The sequence below is a fragment of the Pelobates fuscus genome, chromosome 1 (genome assembly GCF_036172605.1).
Source record: "Pelobates fuscus isolate aPelFus1 chromosome 1, aPelFus1.pri, whole genome shotgun sequence".
Classification (NCBI taxonomy): Eukaryota; Metazoa; Chordata; class Amphibia; order Anura; family Pelobatidae; genus Pelobates; species Pelobates fuscus.
The window spans coordinates 238956969-238976781 of NC_086317.1; the positions used below are offsets into that span (position 1 = coordinate 238956969).

The 19813-nt window shown below is 40.4% G+C and overlaps 1 protein-coding gene across 1 annotated transcript; it reads right to left on the bottom strand.

Annotated features, from left to right (window-relative positions):
* Positions 1–396: 396 nt before the first annotated feature.
* GALE (UDP-galactose-4-epimerase) lies at positions 397–14144 on the bottom strand. Its single transcript, XM_063444526.1, has 11 exons — positions 14003–14144; positions 9697–9829; positions 8863–8978; positions 8655–8768; positions 7491–7667; positions 6531–6644; positions 6376–6442; positions 4933–5018; positions 4523–4600; positions 4318–4432; positions 397–823 (listed from the first exon to the last, which is right to left on the bottom strand). The coding sequence occupies exons 2-11, from the start codon at positions 9815–9817 to the stop codon at positions 765–767; spliced, it is 1047 nt and encodes a 348-aa protein (XP_063300596.1). The 5' UTR covers positions 9818–9829; positions 14003–14144; the 3' UTR covers positions 397–764.
* Positions 14145–19813: the final 5669 nt, after the last annotated feature.

Below are 19813 nucleotides of genomic sequence, written 5' to 3' on the forward strand. Positions count from 1 at the left end.
CCCACTCTCACAAGACACCTTTTACAAAGAAGGAAAACTCAGCTTTAGTCTAAGTGACTCTTCTCTTACAGCATGTTACCTTTAAGATGGCAGGGGCACTATGAAATATGTCCACATATACCCCAGCATCCTCAATTCTGGGCAATGGTATGTAGCTAAGAGACATATACTGAGTTAGAAAAACAAGTTCACCCTGATCACTTCAGCAGCTCTGCAAGCCACACAGCAGAGGAAAAACTAAGCTGTCACATGACCAGCAAAAATGCAGGGCAAGTATGTGACCCTCACACAACAAACTGACATATCCTTTGTTTAAAAAAAAAAAAAAAAAAAAAAAACTCAACTTGTGGATATTTTTTTTTCTTCTGCTTGACTGTTAGTCCCCCAAAAACAACACATTTTGAAAGAGACATTTATCAGAAAGTAGAAATATTAAATAATTTAGAAAAAGCAAAAGATCAATTAAATTAAGGGAACAGATTTCAAGCTGCATGGAATGCCATGGCCTCCTTTGTTTAGAGTTTTGAAAAAAGTCTCTTTGAAACTCTCTACGCGGTTCAACATGATGGATATACGTGAGGTAGCAGTGATATTCCTTTACAAGCATGGATGCTTCATTGGAGGAAGACCTGAGATTATTGTTCCAGTTCTAGGGCTATGGTAAAGCAGGTTCATTTGGGGGAATTTGTTATACATAAATATTTAGCTAAGTATACTAATCATAGGGTGCAGTCTTGTCCTTTATGGTTGCAGTTCAGGCATGTTCACTCCTTTGGGCTAAAGCCTGTAGGATTTTGCGATTGCCAACGCCACAGATCCTCACCTAGGAAGAGACATTCATCCATTAAGCACAGTAAAAGCAAAGGTAACAAAATGCGTTCCACAACTCAATCCAGCAAGCACTCAACTCATAATTAGGAATAGAAGCAACACATTTCCAAATTATTATTGGGCTACAATACCTATCATTGTGGCTAGGATTTAGTGGCAGTTCAAAAGCTGGAAGTTGACACTCTCCCACCTCTGCTGTAAAGCAGCACTACTGAAGTTAGCCTGCTCCTTAAAAACCCTGACTAATGGATAGACTGCCTTCTGCAAGAAAATGCACACTTATCTCAGACAAAGCCAGTTTCCCTGTTCTGGATTTCCCCATGGCAGTTAAATGGCACAATGATGTGACTGCAGAGAAAGGTGAATTGACATAATCGCAAGTAAAAATTGATATGTAATGGATAAGGTTATCACTATTTATATTTGGTACCAGCACTTGGAATCAAGGTGCCTGCAATTAAGATATTAGTAATCAGGCCCGTCGCTAGCAGACAGGCAAAACAAGCAATTGCTTGGGGCCCCGAGCTGGCCCGGTGCCCCAAGCAGAGCCGGTGCTTGTTTTGCTTCCTTTAAGGCTGCAGCCGCCTGAGCGCTCTATAGAGCGCCTCAGGCAGCTGCAGCACTCCTGGTTACCTCCCGAGTTCCTCCTCTGCTGAGTGCTGACTGCTGCTCTGTAGCGTGGCCGAGCTCTCCTCCTCTACCTCCTGCCTGTCACTCAGCCCGGCCCGGTACCGCGCGGTACAGGAACAGGGGATTCAGTTTCCTGTTCCCGACCGGACTGACATGAAGTGTACACTGAGTGCTCACTTCCTTTTAGTCTGGCCGCGGCCGGGAACAGGAAACTGTCTTAATCTCCTGACCTGTACCACACTGAGTGACAGCCAGGACTGGAGGTAGAGAGCGAGGAGCTCGGCCACGCTACAGGGTCCAGAGAAGGAGCCGGAGGACTGAATTACCTAAGGTAGGGTAGGGAGTTTTAAAAAAACGGAGGGGGAGAGTAAGTAGGACACAGGGAGGGGGGGACTAAGAAGGACATGGGGTAGTGGAATAAGAAGGGAGGGGGGGGGAGTAAGAAGGACATGGGGTGGGGGAATAAGAAGGACACAGGGAGGGGGGAGTAAGAAGAAGGACAGGGCGAGGATGGACTAAGAAGGACATCGGGTAGTGGAATAAGAAGGGGGGGAGTAAGAAGGACATGGGGTAGTGGAATAAGAAGGACACAGGGAGGGGAGGGGGGACTAAGAAGGACACAGGGAGGGGAGGGGGGACTAAGAAGCACACAGGGAGGGGAATAAGAAGGACATAGGGAGGGGAAGGGGGAGTAAGAAGGACAGGGGAAGGGGGGAGTAAGAAGGACACAGGGAGGGAAGGGGGAGTAAGAAGGACAGGGGAAGGGGGGGAGTAAGAAGGACACAGGGAGGGGGGGGGAGTAAGAAGGACAGGGGAAGGGGGGAGTAAGAAGGACACAGGGAGGGGGGAGTAAGAAGCACACGGGGAGGGGAATAAGAAGGACACAGGGAGGGGGAGGGGGAGTAAGAAGGACACAGGGAGGAGGGGGAGTAAGAAGGAGAGGGGAAGGTGGGAGTAAGAAGGAAATGGGGGAGGGGAATAAGAAGGACACAGGGAGGAGGAGGGGGGAGTGAGAAGGACACAGTGAGGAGGAGGGGGGAGTGAGAAGGACACAGTGAGGAGGAGGGGGAGTAAGAAGGACAAAGGGGGGGGGGGGAGGAGATGAGGAGAACACAGGGAAGATGGGTGAGGAGAACACCGAGAGGGGGCAGGGGCCATGTAGCCACTTCCCCATTTGACATGCTTAATTACATATACAGTGAGAAGCTACTGGATTTGTACAGTAATTTAAGCATTGCTTTGCGTTTATTCCTGACTCTCCCTGTGTCAGTGGCCTCTGGTGAGAGGAGCTTTTCAGCTTTGAAGCTGATAAAAAAAATTACATGAGGTCCACCATGGGCCAAGAAAGGCTCACAGGACTGGCACTTACATCAATTGAGCGTGATGTTCGCCAGTCTTTGGACATGGAGGACATTGTGATTGCCTTTGCAGAAAACAAGGTTCGCAAACAGCAGTTTTAGATCATTTGCACATGTTTGTAAGAACTGAAAAATGTTAATGTGTGTGTTTTAAGTATGTTGGATTTAGTTATTGTGCACTTTTTTAATGTATATTGGATTGTATGGTACAGTGGTGTTTTTTGCAAATGTTCATTTGTTGAAAATGTTCAAATTTCATGCACATTAAATGCAACAGTAGTATTTGCACTGTAAACCTCCTTTTTTATTTATATAAGGTGTGGGTGAACTTAAACTGTATGGCTATATTGGTTCCTGTAGGCTTTGCGTGCGTGTGGAGGGGGGGCCCTGTTAGTAATTAATCGTGAGTTTTCATACTTACAACATTGTTTATACTTCAAAATTGACACACATCATGGTGTATGATATATAAGATTGACAGTAAAATTTATCACACTCGTCCTAAACACTATACTTTCAAAGTTGTAAAACCCTTAAAGGAACACTATAGTCACCTAAATAAAGCAGTTTTAGTGTATAGATCATTCCCCTGCAATTTCACTGTCATTTAGGAGTTAAATCAATTTGTTTCTGTTTATGCAGCCCTAGCCACACCTCCCCTGGCTATGATTGACAGAGCCTGCATGAAAACAAAAAAAAAATGGTTTCACTTTCAAACAGATGTTATTTACCTTAAATAATTGTATCTCAATCTCAAAATTGAACTTTAATCACATACAGGAGGCTCTTGCAGGGTCAAGCAAGCTATTAACATAGCAGGGGATAAGAAAATCTTAATTAAACAGAACTTGCAATAAAGAAAGCCTAAATAGGGCTCTCTTTACAGGAAGTCTTTATGGAAGGCTGTGCAAGTCACATGCAGGGAGGTGTGGCTATGGTTCATAAACAAAGGGATTTAACTCCTAAATGGCAGAGGATTGAGCAGTGAGGCTGCAGGGGCATGTTCTATACACCAAAACTGCTTCATTAAGCTAAAGTTGTTCAGGTGACTATAGTGTCCCTTTAAGTACCTGTGCTTGCCTGTGTAGTCACAACTATTTGTTCTTTAAGTATTAGATCCTAAAATGGAATGAGACAGTATGTTCTCTGGCCTATACAGAGCTAGAAAAGTTAAATAAGCAGAACATTACATAGTGGCAAGATATTGTTAGAAATCAAATTGAGAGGACAGCAGCACTTCTAGCGGCCATCTGAGGAGTGGCCAGTGGAGGTATCCTTAGACAGTAATGTTAACTGCATTTTCTCTGAAAAGACCATGTTTACTTCAAAAAGCCTGAAGGGAATGATTTTAGTTTCCAGAACAAATACAATAAGCTGTAGTTCTGATGACTAGAGTGTCCTTTTAAGAGATAACAATGTTATCAAGTTCATGTGAGAGATACAGATTTGAGGAAGAATAAATAATCTGTATGCTGTAAAAGTTGAGTTTTAAACATACACATTCTATCCAGGTCATATTCTGCCTTCCATCCCAGCTCTGCCGCAGCCAATGTAGGATCTGCATAGCATGTAGCAATGTCACCTTCCCGTCTTGCCACAATTTTATAAGGAACCTGGGGAAAAAGAAGAAACATTAGGGCTCCTGTGCAGGCAGTCTTTCTGTAAACCAAAAGGCCAGATTCACACACACAAACACAACTCACTTCTTTTCCAGAAGCCTTCTCCATAGCTTTTACCATCTGGAGAACTGAATACCCAACTCCAGTACCAAGATTGTAAACCTGAATAAAAAGTTTGGAATATCAGAAAATATGCACAGGATAAAAAATAAAAAACAATATGCATTCATGCAGCTTTATATGACAAAATCTTAGACCACATGACAAATTTAACATTTGGAAGGTTTTAAAATGAAAGTAGACAGAACGACAAGCAGTCAACCAGACTAGATCCCACAGACTGGAGGAAGTAAAAAAGGAAGTGGGTGAATACATCAATGTTTGTTTTATTTTTAAAAAAAAAAACAGCAAACATCCAGTGTCAACACGAGCATGAAAAGGAAGTTTGAAATATAATGCAGAGATGTGAATTTTATCCTTGTCAGTACACTCACCTTACATCCACTGCTGGATTCTAATTTTTTAAGAGCACTGATGTGACCTCTAGCCAGATCGACAATGTGGATGTAATCTCGAACACCTGCAGCCAAGCACAGAACGCAACCATAATATACCAATACACACAATTATCATATGAAGACCTGTATTAGGGTTTAGAATGAGACTGCAACTGGCTAGATTTGTTGGGGAAGGAAAACAGTCCCAAATGTGGCTCTCTCAGATTGTCGTGCTCGTTCTGCAGCAGGCCTTCCCCGATTGAAGATGGTTACTTTTTGTAGTGGCTTGGGTTTTATTTTTTGCTTTCCCTTTAGTTTTAAATTAGTGGTGTCGGGAATTCTGGATTTCACAAATGAGTGTAAGCACTTCGTATATCAACCACTAATTTAAATGATCAGCAAATGCATTAACATCAGACATCAGAAATATTATTTCAATAGCCCAGGTCTCTATCATCTTATTAAAGTAAGAATTTTTGAAGTCTGATGTTATTAATGCATTTACTGGACACCCCATATCATTTAAATTAGGGGTTGATCTACTAAGCTCTTACACTTATTTGTGACATGCTGAAATTAGTTTTTTCTTTGCGTATAGCTGCTTCTTTATAGAGGTGTATTGTTTATGTTTTATCTTAAGTAGCATCACTGTTTTTTGCTCTCTATTATGGATTATAATCCTGGATTTTTATTTGGCCTTTTCAGAGCTGAAGAAATGAATTAGAATAAGGGAAACTTATGATAGCATTTCCACCCCCCTTTTTCTTCTTTTACACACATGCCCCATCTCCATGTTTTCTAATGACTGGCCAAGATTGGCTGCCCAGTAGCTAAATTTCCATGTTTAGTGGACGTGGTACAATACCTCCATCATAGTAATATAGGGGGTTTTATGGTTCCCCCCATATGATTTTATTTATTTTAATATAACTCTCGTGCTGCCACAGGGGTTTCACTACTAGCCCGCTGGCAGTTGGCAAATTGTTCAAATTATCAATGCACTTTAAGTGAATGATAATTTGCGAACAATCATCCTCCGGGATGCATTGTTTTTCCATCGATCACCACGCGATCATTGATAAATCTCCAATTCTAGTCCTGTATATTTGTTTGGATGCAGAAATCACTGATTTTCCAAACAGATGTTACAGAATGGCAGAATCCTGACTATATTTGGCTTTAACAAATTCTGACCGTATTGAAAAGTCTCATATTTACTAGCTCTCACATTCAGTGAAAAACCCTGCAAATGCAATCTTGATTAATATAATTTCTCTGATTCCATATTAAGGAAGTATTTCACAATACTTTCATTTAACGTATAGGTCACAGAAATGCTTTCAATATTACAAATGTAGCCTAGCATAAATTTTATATATATATATTGTTTAACAGCAGACACATTTCACAGTACTGTAGCAAGGTTGGTGTGTACATTACCTGTCCCATCAGGTGTATTATAATCATTTCCAAACACATTTAAAAACTCCCTCCGTCGCACAGCCACCTAGGAGGAATAATAAAAATAATGGCTTAGAGCTAGTTTCACATAAAAACTCGTACACAAAGATTTTGAAATTCTACAGTCAGCTGACCTGAGAGACGTATGGCATTAGGTTGTTGGGAATGCCCTGGGGATCTTCTCCAATACGTCCTGACACATGAGCACCAATCGGATTAAAATATCTCAATAGAATAGCATTGAAGTCCTGAGTGTGGATAAAGGAAAGAAGTGGAAATCAACCATTGCCTTTTTTTTTTTTTTTTAATCATTCATAGTTTTTATTGAATTTTCAGGAAACCTAAAGGGGGTGCGGGATACAGAAACAAAAAGAGGAGGGGGAAGGGGGGGACAAAGGGTTACCTCGTAAGACCATGTAACATTTCATACAGTAGCTGAATATCTTCAAAAGTTCTCATACATAGTGTGTAACAGTACAGATCAACAGCGGGGTCCCATGGGGGGATAACTGGATGGTGGTCCCTTACTCCCCAATTATTGAGTCTGGCAGAGGTTATACGTGTCTCTAGGGGGAGAGGGGGATAGGGAGGGGGATAGGGAGGGGTAACTAAGGGGGAGCAGCAATATATCCCGTCGAACTATAACGTCATAAATGTAACCATGTATGTGTGTCATCCTAAGTGGTGTCACCTAGTCATCAAGTATATATGTGCTGTATGGCCTGTATGTGGTATTTTGTGTATCCTCCTTCCTGAATGTGCAAATACGCGTGCTTGAGATTTAAAGTGATGAGAGCTACTAGGGTTCACCGTGTGTTCTTGTGTGCCCTTCTCTAAGGGGCATATATATCGGCCCACATCTTCCATGCCTCTTGAAATTTGTTAGATTGTATAATGGAAGTGGCGGACAGTCGTAACCATTGCATTTTTGATGTTGTAGTAATACCCAACCTTCACTTAGATTATACTCTTTAGGGTCTCAAGAGGTCTTGAGGTCTACTCTGCTGGTCCCTGCCTTCTTCCAGATGTGATATAAACAGCAATATCTCTTAGCTCTTGTAATACAAATAGTTGTATATTGCTCTTACACTCACCCCATTAGCTTTACATTGATCCTTTATCATCTCTTCAATAAAATATTTTGTTTTCCCATACGGATTTGTGCAGCCTCCTACTGGATGGCTTTCATCTATAGGCAGATATTTAGGATCACCGTACACCGTTGCTGAGCTGCTGAACACCAGTTTATGGACCCCATGTGAACTCATTACCTTGAAAAATAATGGTTACTGATCTTAATCATTTCAAGACATACCTTAATACTTGACATTATGAACAAGACAGTCTAAATCAGGAATTTTATGATACATTACGTCTAAAAGGATAACCTAGACTTTCCCTTTAATATACTAAACATTGCACAAGAGGCATATATTTTACACGTACTCATCACTAGATGCAGCCCAGATAGCATAATAGTGGCATCTAGCCAAGTACTTTATATGAAGAAATTGGGTACACACAAGATGTGGAAAAGGTGGCGCTATATAGTTAGTGTAGAAATAAGAAACAGCTGCTAAAAACACTCCGTGGGTACTCCTATAAACCCACCACACATAAAAGATTTTTTGGTGATCTTTTAAGTACTTTATATGGGTTACTCAAACCATCATAACCACTATAGTCTACTGTAGCGGTTACGATTTGAGGAGCACCCAGGCCCCATTTTCGGGTACATTTGCAATAGCTCGGCCTCTTAACTGGGTCCCTAACAGATTTTTCACTTCTCAGGTTTATGACATTAGGCTACTGCAGAGAGGCAGAACCCAGATACGGATCCTGACGCTCATTTATTGGCTGAGAGCAAAAACCAACCTCTCGCAGCCAATGAATGTGCATCGCACAGAATTGATATTAGCCAACCCAGTACTCTAGTTCCAGGTTGGCTAATGACAGCCAATCGGTGCTGCTAGAAGTGGAGTAATTAATCCCACAGTATAGGGGTCAAACTTTGTATGCACATGTAAAACCATTTTGCAAAATTGTGAATTCAAGTTGAATTTATAAAATTTAAGAAACAAGTAGGTGAAATTGAAAAAGTCTTCAAGTCAGCGTGGATTTTAGTTCAGCTACTCTGCCCTTAAATTAGAATTTGTTTAAAAAATGTTTTTCTCCGTTTAGTGAATAGCCCTAATAATATGGTTACTGAAAGAATTAACGGTCTCAACATCCTCTAGAGTATAATGCAAAGGACTCACCTCCAGAAGCTGGATGGTTCCAGTCAGGTTCACCTTGTAATAAAACAGAGGCTTCTCCACCGACTCCCCAACCGCTTTCAGCCCTGCCAGGTGCAGAACTGCAGAGAATCTGTGCTATGAATGGAAAATTAAAAAGTATGTATGTGATCTAAAGGAGGTTTAGATATGAAAGATTACACAGAAAGACAGCCACCTAAAACCACCATACCTTGTCAAACAAGCGGTTTAGACCCTCCTTATTAAGCATATCGAGCTCTTCGAATTCAAAGTCCTTCCCAGATATCTCCTTCACTCTTTGAAGACTTTCTGGGAGACCACCCTTTCCTAGAATAAACAAACAAAAAAATATTTTTTTCCTACTACATTTCTCTTCCGAGAATTTTTTTAGTGTATAAAATATTATCCAAAGATGCCTTCAGAATTTTGCCAAGGTGTGATTATTTTCACTAGAACCAACTGTAACACATTACATGTCTGCTGTACTTAAAACACAGATAGATATATATATATATATTACAATGTTAAACTAAAATCTACACACCAGTCAAGTCATAAGACTTGTTTTTCCCCACAGAAAACATTGTATTAACTATCCACAGACATCAGGTGGAAGGGGTTTTCAATCACAATGCTGGTGATTTACATTAACAATGAAACAGCTGTCCATGAGTGGCTCACTGGCTTTGCATCTTTTCCAAAGTTGTGTTTCAAAGATGTTGTATACAGCAACCACAGACTCAAAGGAATCCATGTTTAAAATGGAATGAGGCAAAAATGTGATTATTTGTTAAACTAATTTGCATATGCCCAGAATCCTTTGCGGTAGTAACATCACTGCAAATTTGTGATTTCTGTGGGAAAAGCAAGTATTATGGCTTGACTGGTGAGCAGATTTTTAACATTGTATTAACTATCCACAGACTTCAGGTGGAAGGTGTTGTCAATCACAATTTTTCCATAACCTTATTGGGATAGATATAGATACATAAAAAATTTAAATGGGAAAAAAAAAATAAAAAAAATAAACCACACACACACTCACCCCTGACTGCATTGTGAAAGTTATCGATTACTATTGGATAGTATCCAGCCTCCAGCATTTCCAGGACACAGTGACTCCCAATGTACCCCGCACCACCCGTTACTAGGACCTTTTCAGCCATCGTCAAATAGACCTGGAAACAAGGGGAAAAAAAATATTTAAAAATTAAATATTATTGCTTGGAATGAATGCGAATAAAGCAGAGTCAACACGTAACAGCATTTATTGGAAATGTGAGACCAGCCCTGAACTACAAGGCTCGGAGCCATAAATGACACAAAGGAAGCAGTGTTTCCAGGAAGCCAGACATTAATAGGAGCGGTCTGCAGTAGAGTGACTGTGGTGCTTGGAAACATGTCCTGGTACATTTTATGAAGAACATAAAATACAGACTGAAAAAGTTCCCTTCCCCCCAAATGTCCAGCTGGTACTCTTCAGTTTTCAATCAGAAACATCACAAACACTTTTCATGTTTGTGAAAAAAAATAAAAATAAACGTCAGACTGTTCAACTTCCTCTTACAACACTTTCAGGCACCCCATGGATCACTTTTAATAGCCCCATATTGCACATAAAAACAGCAATTTCGTCCTCCTCTCCAGCACACATTTTATTTGATGTCAAGAACTTCTTTAGATGGTGCGTGCACACACACTAAGTATATATTCCAATACCAATGCTATATCAGTGTGCAAATTTATATAAAAAAAACACTTCATTTACTATGAGACTTTATATGCACTAAAATTTATGGAAACATCAAGGCAAGGAAGCTCATTTGAGATTTCAACTCTTTCCTTCATGTGTGATACTTTTGGTCACTCACTGAAATTTCAGACAGATCTCCAACAATCCTTGTATCACTAAAAGAAGATCCTCTTTAACACCCCCCATTGTACAGCGCTACGGAATTTGTTGGCGCTATATAAATAATAAAATAATAATAATAATAATAATAATAATAATAATAATAATAATAATAATAATAACAGTGACTCATCCTCACCAACACTCCAGCTACAGCCTTTGTCCATACACCCTTGGATGGACCGTGCTAAAGTTTACAGCTATGTGAGTGCTCGTTATTCTATTATTGTTTTTCATGGTCATCCCTTACCCCAATATGCTTTTTCAACCAGTGTGAGTTAGTCACTTGCCTTTTAACTGGTCACCTAATTGGTCTCCCCAGAAATGTTACAGCTTTGTTAGAATGCTGCCGCCAGGCTGATTATTCTCTCCTACTGCTCCTCTCACTGCTTTGTTAAAGGACCACTATAGTGCCAGGAAAACATACTCATTTTCCTGGCACTATAGTGCCCTGAGGGTGCCCCCACCCTCAGGGTCCCACTCCCACTAGGCTGGATGGAGAGGAAGGGGTTAAACACTTACCTTTTTCCAGCTCCCTCCTCCTCCTTTGGACGTCACCGACTGAATGCGCATGCGCGGCAAGAGCCGCGCGCACAATCTGCCAGTCTCATAGGAAAGCATTCTCAATGCTTTCCCATGGACGCTGGCGTCTTCTTACTGTGAAAATCACAGTGAGAAGCGCCTCTGGCGGATGTCAATGAGACAGCCACTAGAGGCTGGATTAACCCTAAAGTAAGCATAGCAGTTTCTCTGAAACTGCTATGTTTACACAGAAAGGGTAATCCTAGGAGGACCTGGCACCCAGACCACTTCATTAAGCTGAAGTGGTCTGGGTGCCTATAGTGGTCCTTTAATCCTTACATTGGCTTCTTGTACCCTATAGGAGTTAATTCACAATACTGACCCTTACCTATAAAAGCTCTAAACAACTCTAGCCCCAGTTCTGTCGGTACCCTTCTTCTGTCTGCTGCTCGCACCCTTACTGCCAACTCACGCATGCATCCATTCTTGTGGGTAGTTCCTTTCCTTTGGAACAGTCTGCCTACACATAACAGACTCTCCCCTAGTCTTGAATCATTTAAGTCCTTCAAAACTCACCTCTTCAGAAAAGCTAATGTCCTCCCAGAGTAACGTCTATTTCACAAACATGTATCTTGCTCTATCTTAAAGGGTCACCTTCTTCTACATTCCCACCTTGTTGCTTAGTTGCGATCCCCTTATTGTGTTTTTATAATCCACTGCCTCTAGATTGTAAACTTGTTTGAACTGGGTCCTCATCAACCTATTGTTCCTGAAACATTTTGTAATCGTCTCATTTATTGTTAAATTTCACCCTTTTTAATATCGTAAGGCACGGTGAAATAAAATGGCGCTATATAAATGCCAAAAACAACAACTAAATAAATATCCACATTTTGTTGGTTTTCTTCCTCATAGTCATCTTATTTGTGCCCGTTTGTTGGCAGTAAAAATTTAAAAAATAAATATTAAAGAAATACCATATAGTTTAAAAAATAAAGTACGGTAATTGTCAGGAATGCAATGCAAATTTGAAATTCTTGGCCAAGAATAGTCAAATTGATACAGAGAATGGTTTTCAATTTAGCCATTTTAAATGTACAATTCCTTTTCAATTTACACTTTAGTGAAATTTCTCTAATTTTATTATCTTTTTATGGTATGCTAAGATTGGTTTCCTTGTTCCATTTGCATTCATACTCTTACAAACAGTTATTCACTAAAGTGAGAATTCAAGTGAATACAAGGTGAATTTTAAAGTTTAAGGTCAAACCAGAAAAATTCTCTAATTCAGCCATGCTTCCAGTTCAGCTACTTTGGGCTTAAAATTAGAATTCTCACTTTAGAGATTAACATTGATACTCTTGCAAAACAATATCAAGAAGAACTATAATAAACAGGAATTCAAACCTCAAACCATTTATACACAGAGGGTTATTTACTAAATTGAGAACTCAAAGTGAATTGAAGTTTTAAGGCCAAAGTAGCCAAACTAAAAAGCAGAGTTGGCTTATATAGAATTTTTCCACTTTAGTTATTTTGAACTTAAAGTTGAAATTCACACTTTAGTGAATAACACTCAGTTGAAAAATGAGAATTTATTATGAAACATTCCTGTTAAAAATTATTTAAAATAAATAATGAAATAAAATGTCAACTTCAAAAGAGAAAGCATATGTGAGGAAGGCTGAACTTGATGGACGCAAGTCTCTTTTCAGCTATGTAACTATGTAATCCAAGGTGGGTTCGGCAGGTGCACAGACTGGAAAGGGTAGGGCTGCAGGAGATATGTTGCACAAATGTCAATCTGGAGTAACTTGAAACTCCGATTTGAGAAAGGCCTCTTAGTATACGTTACAATTGAATCAACGCTCATTGTCCCTAATAGTGGGATTACTAGGATCACCCAGGCATTACTTTTTTCATCGAACCCCTGATTCTGTAAGTTTAGGAGTCACACAGTCCTAACACTACAGGTTCATGCAAAATATTCAAAAAAAATTAAAGAGTGCATTACATGAAAAACGTTAACATAAGTTATAGGTGATTTTCAATCTTGTATTCACTGGTGTAAATTCTAGCGAAGTGACAGTTCTGCTTTAATACACTAAAATTCAGAGTTTAGTGAATAAACCTTGAAATGCTTTTGTTTTCTTTCTACCTTCTTTCCTTTAAAAGCAAGTCTTTAATTTTTATTATAAAGGTGTTCTTCGCCATAAAGTATTCGCTCATTTACCCATTTCACGCTGTTCCTACTTCGTAGTCCCCTCAATAATTCAGGATAAAAAAAAAGTAGATTTAACTTAAACACGTACAGTATTGCTCACAAAACTCAGAATATATCCAGAAGACAAAATGAAAGCTTGAGTCTTGCTTCAGTTTTCCGACGCAGATTTCACTAAAAATTTGGAGTTTAGTAAATAACATTGTTATTGCTGAAGAGCAAATTTTGTTTCTTACGGTGTTCCACCATATTATGTATATAGTTCTGTGTAAAGTACTGAGAGCCTGTCTGACATCCATAGTTAAAAAAAAAAAAAAAAAAAAAAAATTCCATCACACTGTTGTCCAGACAACGTTTCAAACCATAATAACTTTGTCCAGCCAAAAGCTTCACATGAAACGTTGCCATGCACTCATTGTAACTGTGCCATATTGGAATTTAGATATAATTGCGACCAAAGTGAGCTTTAGATAGAGTACCTGGAGTGCCTGTCTTCCTTTATGTATGTTTATACTTTTCCTACACGAGAATGGCAGAACATGGCATTATATATTATTTTAGGTCTCATATTTTGGCTACACTGGGAACTTATCTGTATTAGTCTCACTAGCCTGTCTCAACATACAGTGTAACCAAATTATTAACTGTCTTTTTATCTGTTTAATATGTAGCCCTCCAATCACCCCATCCCCTCACCTTTTTAGCAGTTCTCCTCTCTCCTTCCTGATTTCCAGTTTAGAGGAACACTGGGCTTATTCGATTTATAATGTGCTGGGAGGAGCTATACATTCGCTCTCAGTAAGTATAGGGAGTCAGACATGCCTGGCTATGTGCAATAATCTGTATGTCCCTCCCAGTCCTGCCCTCCATTCATTCACACACAGTCTGAGACTACGTGGAACATGGGAGTTCTAAACTGCGTGGAGCCTACACGTCGGCGTGTGACGTCATCACCCCGCGCCTGCACCCCAGCACAGAGAATGGAGAGCTGTCACGGTCACTGCTGATGTTGGTGTCCTGCTCAGTGCTAGGGTTTGTTTGCAGCAGTAGGTCTAAGAACGTTCTAAGAACTGTAGTGGTTTCATATTGGCGCTAATTCCTAACAGATTCCGTGCTCAGGGATATGTAAACAAAAGATGAGCAATTAAAATAACAGCATTTTTTGTTCCCAAAAGAAAACCTGAGTGGGAACTCTAAATATCATTAAGGAATTAATATACAGGGAGTGCAGAATTATTAGGCAAATGAGTATTTTGACCACATCATCCTCTTTATGCATGTTGTCTTACTCCAAACTGTATAGGCTCGAAAGCCTACTACCAATTAAGCATATTAGGTGATGTGCATCTCTGTAATGAGAAGGGGTGTGGTCTAATGACATCAACACCCTATATCAGGTGTGCATAATTATTAGGCAACTTCCTTTCCTTTGGCAAAATGGGTCAAAATAAGGACTTGACAGGCTCAGAAAAGTCAAAAATAGTGAGATATCTTGCAGAGGGATGCAGCACTCTTAAAATTGCAAAGCTTCTGAAGCGTGATCATCGAACAATCAAGCGTTTCATTCAAAATAGTCAACAGGGTCGCAAGAAGCGTGTGGAAAAACCAAGGCGCAAAATAACTGCCCATGAACTGAGAAAAGTCAAGCGTGCAGCTGCCAAGATGCCACTTGCCACCAGTTTGGCCATATTTCAGAGCTGCAACATCACTGGAGTGCCCAAAAGCACAAGGTGTGCAATACTCAGAGACATGGCCAAGGTAAGAAAGGCTGAAAGACGACCACCACTGAACAAGACACACAAGCTGAAACGTCAAGACTGGGCCAAGTAATATCTCAAGACTGATTTTTCTAAGGTTTTATGGACCGGTGAAATGAGAGTGAGTCTGGATGGGCCCGTGGCTGGATTGGTAAAGGGCAGAGAGCTCCAGTCCGACTCAGACGCCAGCAAGGTGGAGGTGGAGTACTGGTTTGGGCTGGTATCATCAAAGATGAGCTTGTGGGGCCTTTTCGGGTTGAGGATGGAGTCAAGCTCAACTCCCAGTCCTATTGCCAGTTTCTGGAAGACCCCTTCTTCAAGCAGTGGTACAGGAAGAAGTCTGCATCCTTCAAGAAAAACATGATTTTCATGCAGGACAATGCTCCATCACACGCGTCCAAGTACTCCACAGCGTGGCTGGCAAGAAAGGGTATAAAAGAAGAAAATCTAATGACATGGCCTCCTTGTTCACCTGATCTGAACCCCATTGAGAACCTGTGGTCCATCATCAAATGTGAGATTTACAAGGAGGGAAAACAGTACACCTATCTGAACAGTGTCTGAGAGGCTGTGGTTGCTGCTGCACGCAATGTTGATGGTGAACAGATCAAAACACTGACAGAATCCATGGATGGCAGGCTTTTGAGTGTCCTTGCAAAGAAAGGTGGCTATATTGGTCACTGATTTGTTTTTGTTTTGTTTTTGAATGTCAGAAATTTATATTTGTGAATGTTGAGATGTTATATTGGTTCACTGGTAAAAATAAATAATTGAAATGGGTATATATTTGTTTTTTGTTAAGTTGCCTAATAATTATGCACAGTAATAGTCACCTGCACACACAGATATCCCCCTAAAATAGCTAAAACTAAAAACAAACTAAAAACTACTTCCAAAAATATTCAGCTTTCATATTAATGAGTTTTTTGGGTTCATTGAGAACATGGTTGTTGTTCAATAATAAAATTAATCCTCAAAAATACAACTTGCCTAATAATTCTGCACTCCCTGTATAGGAAAAAGACAAGGAATTTGCCCAGGCTAATAGGAGTTGAACAATAAATTTAAACTTAACTTTTAATAATATGTATAAATTATTAATATATATTTAACTAAAAAAAAAAGAAACTCATACATGCAAATAATGGTGGAAAACTATATACTTTCTTTTTTAGTTCTTTTTACGTGTATGTGCTTGTTTTTATATATATTTGAAAGTTAAGACTTAAATGTATTGTTTAAAGGACCACTATAATGCCAGGAAAACAAACTAGTTATCCTGGCACTATAGTGCCCTTAGGGTGCCCCTCACATTTCTCCAGTTCTGGGCTCCGTCGGTGCTGGGACTCTCCTCCCTCTTCTGACGTCCCTGGCTGAATGCGCATGCACGTCAAGAGACGCGCGTGCATTCAGCCAGTCTCCTAGGAAAGCATTCTCAATGCTTTCCTATGGACGCTGGTGTCTTCTCACTGTGAAAATCACAGTGAGAAGCGCGAAAGCGCCTCTAGCGACTGTCAACGAGACAGCCAATAGAGGCTGGATTAACCCATAGGTAAACATAGCAGTTTCTATGAAACTATGTTTACAGCAAAAAGGGTTAAACCTAGCTGGACCTGGCACCCAGACCACTTCATTAAGCTGAAGTGGTCTGGGTGCCTATAGTGGTCCTTTAAATACCATTAGCCTAGGCAAATTCTTTGTCGTTTTTCTATGGCTTTTTTTTCCCCTTTCTTCCAGCAAGCTGATGTGGATCACAGTGAGAAGCGCGGAAGCGCCTCTAGCGACTGTCAATGATACAGCCACTAGAGGCTGGATTAACCCATAGGTAAACATAGCAGTTTCTCTGAAACTGCTATGTTTACAGCAAAAAGGGTTAAGACTAGCTGGACCTGGCACCCAGACCACTTCATTAAGCTGAAGTGGTCTGGGTGCCTATAGTGGTCCTTTAACTACCATTAGCCTAGGCAAATTCTTTGTCGTTTTTCGAAGGCTTTTTTCCCCCCTTTCTTCCAACAAGCTGATGTGGATTACAAAAAAAGATTACTATAGTTAGGGTTGCCAATAACCAGTATGCTTTCTTAGACACACACTGCTTCTGTATGTTCAGGGTTATTTCCTAAAATTAGAATTGTCAGGAATGCAAAGTGAATTTATACAATTCTTATATTATGTTCTTATCCACATTGCTTTACAATTGTTTAGCAAAAAAATATCATTGGTGATAAAACAAACAGGGAATATGTATTTAGACCAGTGGTAGTCAACCTTTTTCTACCTACCGCCCACTAATGCATCTTTTTGGTTGAAAAAATTTCCTTACCGCCCACCAGTTTTTGCGCAAATGCAGAATATTTTTTAGAAAGGAGGGTGTTTTAAAAAAAAAAAAAATGTACGTACATTTATCTTTTATTTCTACTTAATGCAGGTTTATAAGGTTTTAACTTTATAAAGTTTAATGAGAAAACAATAAAGTAAATTGAAATTACCTTTACTAGTGATTAATGAGATCCTTGAGGTTGATGCTGCGAGACTAAATATTTGATATCTGGTTCGATTTTCGTAAGGAACAAACGAAGGTCTCTTTCAGTGATATTCAGACGACTTCTCTGTTTGCGCAGAATATGATTTCTCATTTGTGCGTCAGCTCATCTCCTCTCCCTCCTCAATTCTCCTCCCCACCTTTTTTTCCCTTTTTTCTATTTTTTAACCTTCCTTGTAGCAATGCCCAGTAGGAAGGCTGAGCTAGGTAGCCCACTATAACAGACAGGCACACATACAGACACACATACAAGACAGACACACATACACGCACACACACACGACAAACAAGACACACATACATACACACAAGACACACATACAGACACATACAGACACACACATACATACACACAAGACACACATACATACACACACACACATACACATACAGACACACACACACACACACACACGCATACAGACACACACATACACATACAGACACACACACACACATACAGACACACACACGTATACAGACATGCACACACACAAGACATACATAGACACCCACACATGCAGACACACAAGACACACATATATATACAGACACACACACATACAAAGACACACACACATTATATTTAAGTCACCCTCCTGTTTCCTACCTTTAAGGTGCAGGAGGGTGACTTATTTTTATTATTTCACTTTTGATAGGCTGTGTATTGCGTCATCGAAAGATAGCACTCCTCTGGTCATTTTTATTTTCAATGACTGTGTTTTTGTATGGCTTTTAAGGCTTCTGGTTATTGTCTGTCCCAAAGTGCAGGCGGGCTTTTACTGCAGATGGAGGCACAGAGGTTATCTATGACAAACAAATGTTCTAAGATGTAATTTCTAGCAAAGCAGACATATCCAAGAGGTTTATATCAGAATGGTGTTGACAATATGGCTGGAATAATTCACATTTTTAGGTTGTGAAAACTTCTAGACGAGGCATGCGTTTGTGATTGTTTCTGTTTTAAATTAAGAAATTCCAATGAATTTCCATTTGAAATAGACATACACACATACAGACACACATATGACACACATACAGACACACATACAGGCACACATACAGACACAGACAGGCACACAGACACACACACACAAGACACATACAAACAGACAGGCACACATACAAACAGACACACAGACATGCATACACACATGCAGACACACAAGACACACATACAATGACACATACGTACAAAGACAAGACACACATACATACAGACACACACACAAGACATACAAAGACACACACACACACACATTTAAGTCACCCTCCTGTTTCCTACCTTTAAGGTGCAGGAGGGTGACTTTCCCTGGGGTCCAGTGGTGGCTCAGGTGGATGGGAGTCAGAGTTCCCACTCTGACTCCCTCTGCTTTCTCCCGCGCGGCTCTCAGTTTTAGCTGGGAGGTGTGACCAGGGAATCACTTCCTCCCAGCTCTGTGATGTCATCACAGGGGGCCCGGTCGCGCTGTTAAAGCGCCCAGCGCTGACCTGGCCCCCTCACAATCACCTGACAGCATGGGCCACCCGATGGACCCCTCCATATGTGGCCCCGGCGGTTTGCCGCACGGGCCGGGGCCGCAAATGGTCACGGCGGTACCCAGTCGCAGGGGTACCGCCGGCTGGCACCCGCCTGCCCGGTCGTCAAAACCTGGAAATCCCTACCGCCCACCTGGAATCCTAAAACGCCCACTAGTGGGCGGTAGGGACCAGGTTTACGACCCATGATTTAGACACTGAAACAAAAAGGACACGCGGACCCTGCTCCTGAGTTTACAACCTAGAGGAATTCCAATTTTAAGGCCAGAATAGCTCAATTGAAAAAAATTCTCCAAAATAACTGGGAAATTATGTCACCTGTGCTTTCCATTTATCTACACTGGCTTTAAATTTGAAATTCACATTGAGTTCCTACTTTAGTGAATAGCAAGTCTAAAAATTGAAATTCACTTTGAAATTCCAGCAAAGCTCACTTTAAAAAAGAAACAGGCAAACATGTTGGCCACAGCATAAAAAAACTTGATTAATGATTGCATGTTTAATTCTCTTATGTTGATCTACAATTATCATCTCCTTAACTAACAATGTGCAAGTACCCTCGTAACCCCACTGTTATAACTGCTGAAAATCAGCATGAGGAATGCCATTGGGGTACCTCACACATGTTGTAATATTTCTTTGCAAGAAAAAAAAAATAGAAACAGGCAGCAC